The sequence below is a fragment of the Tupaia chinensis genome, unplaced genomic scaffold (genome assembly GCF_000334495.1).
Source record: "Tupaia chinensis unplaced genomic scaffold, TupChi_1.0 Scaffold000688_1, whole genome shotgun sequence".
In the NCBI taxonomy this organism is placed as follows: domain Eukaryota; kingdom Metazoa; phylum Chordata; class Mammalia; order Scandentia; family Tupaiidae; genus Tupaia; species Tupaia belangeri.
The window spans coordinates 5,717,227-5,723,275 of NW_006160211.1; the positions used below are offsets into that span (position 1 = coordinate 5,717,227).

Consider the following 6,049-nt stretch of genomic DNA (forward strand, 5'->3'; position numbering starts at 1 on the left):
CACGACGCTGCTTGCTTCACAGGCTGAGTGAAACTGGTCCCCTCACCCGGAGCGAATCAGACAGGACCAAGCCACCATATGACCCAGCTGTGTTATGTACTTAGAAAGTGTGTGGATGTAAAAGTACATGAATGCATTTTATGCAAATGCACTGAGGAAGACTAGCAGTGGCCTGGTGGTTAAGCTGCTGGATTCCACAGAGCCAACTACACAGTTCAAGTCCCAGACCTGGTGGCTTGAAACACACCCAGGGTATGTGTGTGTGTGTGTGTGTGTGTGTGTGTGTGTGTGTGTGTGTATCCAAAATCCCAAATGGAGAGATGAAGAAGGAGGGATTGCAGCATGACCTTCCCCCTGGGAGGTATACTCTCTCTGTCTCTGTCTCTGCCTCTGTCTCTCTCTGGCAAGTACACATGCCCTCTGGCAAATTAAAAAGAAAAGAAAGAGAAGTGCACTGTGGAAGCCAGGAGAGACAGTGTGCCGAAACCGTGTCAGTGCTCATCCTTGGGGCAGGGGGGTTTCAGGGGATGTATACTTTCCGTTTCTGTATATTTCAAGTTTTCTCCCTGGGCTAATATTAGAATGATAAAACCTATTTTCCAAAGAACGTTCTGGCAGCGAGGCGAGCAGCCATTTCTGCTGTCAGGGAACAGCTCGCAGAGGGAAAGGCAGCATGGAGGTGGGCGGCCCATCCCGACCCTGACGGAGCTCTCTTCTGACCTCCAGGACATCATCGAGGGAGGCAGCCTGCGCATCCCGCTCCAGGAACTGCACCAGATGATCCTGACGCCCATCAAGGCCTACAGCTCCCCGAGCACCACCCCCGAGGCTCATCGCAGGGAGCCCCCGGCCTCGCACCCACCCTCTCTGATGGGCCCTGAGAACCAGAGCCTCGACTGCAAAGACAGCACTGCAGCCACTGGTGCCACGGCCACCCCGCCAGCCGGGGCCAGCGGTGGGCTCCAGCCACACCAGCTGAGCAGCTGTGATGGAGAGCTGGCCGTGGCCCCCCTGCCCGAGGGAGACCTCCCTGGACAGTTCACCCGCGTGATGGGAAAAGGTAGAATTGATTTTCTGCTTCCCCCTTTTCTTCTCTCTAATACCACTAACCAGGGTCCTGAGGCCCTACCTGAGGGCCAGAAGAGCCACCCGGCACCCAGCAGAGGAGACATCAGCTCCATTTGACAGATGAGGAAAGTGTGGCTCAGAGAGATGAAGCATTCACGTTGAACCTCAGTCTCTCTGAACCTCTGCCAAGCCCTCCTCCATAGCCTGTCTCCTTTCTGACTCCCACAGACCCAGGGGACACTGGGCCCTTCCCTGAGTGTGCTCACTGGGCCGTGAAGCCTCGAGGGAGGAAGGTGGGATGAACTCTGTAAAAGACGATTGCAGGGACAAACCACTCATTCATTGGCTGATTCCCTCCTTAAAGCAAAGGTGGCAGAGGAGGAGTGAACACCTGAAATGGCACCAATGCCTTTGGTCCAGAGCCCAAGCATCTCCCACGCAGGAGGTAGCCAGGCCTCGTCCCTCCCCACTGAAAGCGTCTTCCGACGTAGTCATGTATGGAGAAGCCTCAGCACGGAGCTGACTCGCTCACAGTCTCCAGCATCTACACTCACCCTCTCGCCCAGGGTCGATCCACCTTATGGAATGCTCCTGTGCTTGTAGCTTGGGGGGCAATTTTTTGGGGGCAATTACTACATACGGGGCACAGTGCTTGAGCAATAGGCTGACTCAACCCTCTAATTACTCCCACTTTATAGAGGGAGAAACCTAGGCACACTGGCCACGCAGCCGCCCAAGCATCCATAGCCGGTGGCAAGGCTGAGGTCTGAATGCTGCAGGACCCTCACCATCCACACGGCTACCATGGCGTCGTCGTATAAGCTCAAGATCGAGAGAGGTTAAATTCCACATGAAGGCTCCCCTTTGCTCCTAGTTGATAAAATCTAAACCTGAAGAGTCACTTTTCATCTGTCTCCTCCTTGCCACCTCTGGTGTCCTCACCACCTCCATTCTACCCTTCAGGCAGACTTTATATCTTTGAGTTCTCCAACGTTACAAATTTCCTTTTTTTTTTCTTTAGAGGTTTTTCTTTTTTTTTGCTATAGGTCATGTGCGCTTGCCAGAAAGACAGAGAGACAGAAAGTGGGAAATCACCCACAAGGGCAGATGGCCATGCCGCAATCCCTTCTCCTCCATGCTCCTCTTGGGATCTTGGGTATGCATGCACATGCGCCTGGCATGAGTTTAAGCCACTGGGTCTGGGACTCAAACGGCAATCGATTACATGGGGGTCCAGCGACATAGCCATTACACCAACTGCTGGTCCCAAAAGTTACATATTTCTTGCTTCTGCGCCTTTGTGCATACATTCCCTGTGCCTAGAACTTGGGCCCCTACGCGCCCGTATGAAGCCCTGACATGAATTCGAAAGCTGCACGCTGTCTGGGTGGCTGTAGACAGCAAGCACTCACTCGGGAGTATGTTTGTGCAGTGCACAAGCTGCACATCCATACATGTCACCTTTGCCTGAAACACTCTCTCCTTGACCCCCTTCTCTTCACTTGGGTCCTGTCCTCTTGTCTTCCAAGTCTCAGCTGAGGCCCCGTGTGTTCCAGGAAGGCTCCCTGATCTACTAGGTTGGGTGAGAGACTCCTTTCTCTTGCCCCATCACCCCCTTTACTCCCCTTGTCTTAGATCATGGTTGTCTGTTTGACTCTATCCCCAGTAGTCTGCAGACTGTCAGGCCACTTGTCACTGTCTACAGCCACCCAGATGCCCCATTTGTTGCAGCGTCTGGCCTGTGGTGGCTACTTGGTATCTGTGGCACAAATCAAGGGTTGACCCCAGGAGTTAAAGTTAGGCCTTGCCACAGACAGTCTGAGTGTGCCATGGGGCCATCCTGTGTCATGCGTGTCTTTAGGGCAGGAGACAATTCACAGCATGGTCCTGTGGGTCAGAGCCCCCGATTGCCTGGACTGCCTTCTGCCTTCCCATGGCTCAACTCTATGTCTATCCACAGCCTTGAAGACGCCCAACATCAGAATAGCTTGGGATATTCCATGAGAAATCTTAATCTAAAAAAATGTAAAGTAATGTCAACGCCAGCACATTTTCCCCTGGGAAGGAAAGGCAGCTTTTTCTCCTTTATTGTCCAATCTTTCAGAGCATTCAAAAGAACCAAGTTTTACCAAAAGAAATGGACACCTGAGCCGTATAGTTGTGATGAGAAATGCCCTCTGACTTAAAAAAAAAAAAAAAAAAAGAAAAGAAAAGACTTAACTCCATAGAAATCTGGTTCAGAAGATGTTGCATAGCTTCCGTTAGAGCTGGATGGCTAGGTGGGCTTCTCCTCTGCCACTCACTTCCCCACTCTCCCCCCGCCCCAGAGCCCCCATTTGCTGTGTTGACGTCGGATGGCCCACGAGGAGCTCCACAGTAAGCTTAGCCCTTGGGAGACCCATACTTCTCTGGCACTTCTTCAGATTTAAGTACTTTAAAAGAAATGATCAACCCAGTTCTTGTTCAGGAGACACAGGGTCCTCTCCCGCCACCTTCCTCCCCAGGGAGGGCCATCTTTTCATGAGCTGTTAGCAGGGACCTTCGAAAAGCTCATGGGAAATACATAGGATTTTGTCCTTTCTTGCACTCAGATAAATTCATACTTTAATTTCATTCTTCCACTGAGCTTTTTGAAGTCCTCTTGTGCAAGCACATAAATGTATTTACACACATACAGATCTTACGTTCTTCTCTGCGGTTTAGCAGGTGTTTGATTTTTTTTAATTATAGATGTTTATGTCCCTCAATACAAATAACGCTGTCTCATTCTTTTTTAAGGTTATATACTATCCGACTGTGTGCCTAAGCCATGATATATAATATCTAATTACATGCATAAGCCATAATTTATTTAATGGGGTCCCCATTAGGGGACATGGAGGTGGTCTCTTAAGTTTTTATTATTTGCAGTCTCCAGTGCCTATATTTACACACTCCCCCAGGGTTGATCCACTGTATGCAATGCTCTCATGCTAATAGCTTGTGGGTTTGGTTTTTGTTTGTTTTTTGGGGGTTTTTTGGCAATTACCATGTATCCTAAGTAATACATATTCTACATAACAGCATACTGAAAAATGTATGTGAATTCTGAGGCAGAGTGGTTATGCAGGGTTAGGGACAGGAAGACATCAAATGTGATGTCCAAGTTTTGTGCCTGATCTACTTGAGTGCTAAGACGTTTTCTCTCTCTGGCTGACTTCTCCGGCCTCACCACCTTCACCATACCCTTGGAAACACTGCCACCAGAGCAGAGCACCACGGCCTCAGTGACGAGCCGAGTGGGCTACCCTAACCCAGCCGTGAGAAATGGGGCGTGTGCACGCTCCACCTGCAGACTAACTGCTCCGTCTGTCTTGGCACTCACCGAGCGTGTAGGTGAAACCGCGTCTGGGTATAAATATGCATATCACTTTGAGAAAGTACCCCTCCGATGACGGAGTAGCAGGCTCCAGACTCCTGTGCACACCCACACAGCTCACCGCCTGAAAGAGGGTGCCAGCCTCGCTCCTCCAAACACAAACGCCGCTGCCTCGTCAACTGGCAGGAGGAGTGCATTCATTCACAAAACGACAGAGGCTGCACTTGGATGGCACCGGGGGTCTTTCATGCCATTGAAGTCCCCTGGCACAGGGCCACCTTCAAAGACCGAGCTGGGGTACTGCTGTTCTCCCTCTCAAAGTGTCTGTCTCCAGCTCCAGGCTCCACTGCAAAGGCTTAATATAGAATGGTATGACTGGAATTAACCCAAGGGGCTCCTCCAGGCAGGCTCCGTGGTGACTGAGCCTTTGACTTCAGTGGAATGAGGAGCCTCCTGGCCTTTTTTGTGAACCTGACGCACAGCCACAGGCACACAGACCTCTCGGCATCCTGGTCCTGAAAGGAAATCAGAGGCAGACCTCAGAGGTTAGAATGGGCGTGCATTTTCCTAATTCATCTTGTCTTTTCATTCACAGTGTGCACACAGCTCCTGGTCTCCAGACCTGATGAGGAAAACATAAGTTCCTATTTACAGCTCATAGACAAGTGTCTAATTCATGAGGTGAGTAGTGACAGGTTTTGCAAAACTGTTGTTCTCATTGCTTAGAAATGGTACTCGGAGTTTCAGTGATGTGATGGCTTCGGTCTTCCACCACGCGTTTCCGAGGGTGGCCGGTCATTAGCAATAGCTCAGGCAGAACCAGGCTGCGGCAGCCTCAGACCTAAACACACCCTCGTGTTCACTTTGGTGTCCGAAGATTTGCCCAACCCGAAAACCCTGATGGGAGGGGGATGCTTGAGAGAACTTCTGACTCCAGAAGAATCCCCCAGTGACCAGACCTGGGGTGCCTCACACAGAACCTCATAGCTAACCTTGGGCATTTTCAAGTCTTTTTCAAATTTTGTGTTGAAACATTTTACCTTTTAGCTCTGGGAAACTGGAGGGGGAGAGAGGGGACAGGGAGAAAGAGCAGGCCAAAGAAATAATGTGTGTGTGCACGTACATTGTGTGTGCACTTGTGTGTGCACGTCGTGTACCAGGGGCTATTCTGTTTGTTTTGGTCTGGTTTTGATGAGAAGCATAGCTGCCACGTGTCCTTTGGGTGGACGACTGAGGCGGGCAAGGGGCGAGGTGTACCTGCCAGCCCCTCAGCACAGCCTCAGGTACAGAGCAAGGCAGACCCTGAGGGCCATGCGAGGGGCGGGTGCCTGAGACCCAGGATTTCAGGAGCTCCTTAGGCAGTGTCCAGCCGTGCAGAGAGTTATGGAGACAAAGTCTAGGCTAAAGAAACCCGAGGCCCAGATAGACCCAGCAGGGCGAGGTCTTGGAGGATTTTGTTGTGAGAATATGGTGGTACAGGCCCCAAGCCGCCTCAGTGTTGCTGTGTTGACAGCCAGAACCCCGGAGCCCGGTGGGCCCCAGTGGAGAGGCCCAGCAGTAGGCTCTAGCCCTCCCCGCCTTCCCAGCCGCCACACCACCACTGGCTGTGGAAGGGCTCCCACA

General features: G+C 51.4%; 1 protein-coding gene across 7 annotated transcripts in view; it reads left to right on the top strand.

The window, feature by feature from the left end:
• The window catches only part of SAMD4A (sterile alpha motif domain containing 4A), a 259,702-nt gene that overhangs the window by 219,223 nt on the left and 34,430 nt on the right, over positions 1-6,049 (top strand). For all 7 annotated transcript variants that reach the window (XM_027776640.1, XM_027776642.1, XM_014592415.2 and 4 more), the window contains 2 exons: positions 727-1,060; positions 5,022-5,107. In XM_027776640.1, coding sequence (XP_027632441.1) covers positions 727-1,060; positions 5,022-5,107 — 420 coding nt within the window. The remainder of the gene's footprint in view (positions 1-726; positions 1,061-5,021; positions 5,108-6,049) is intronic.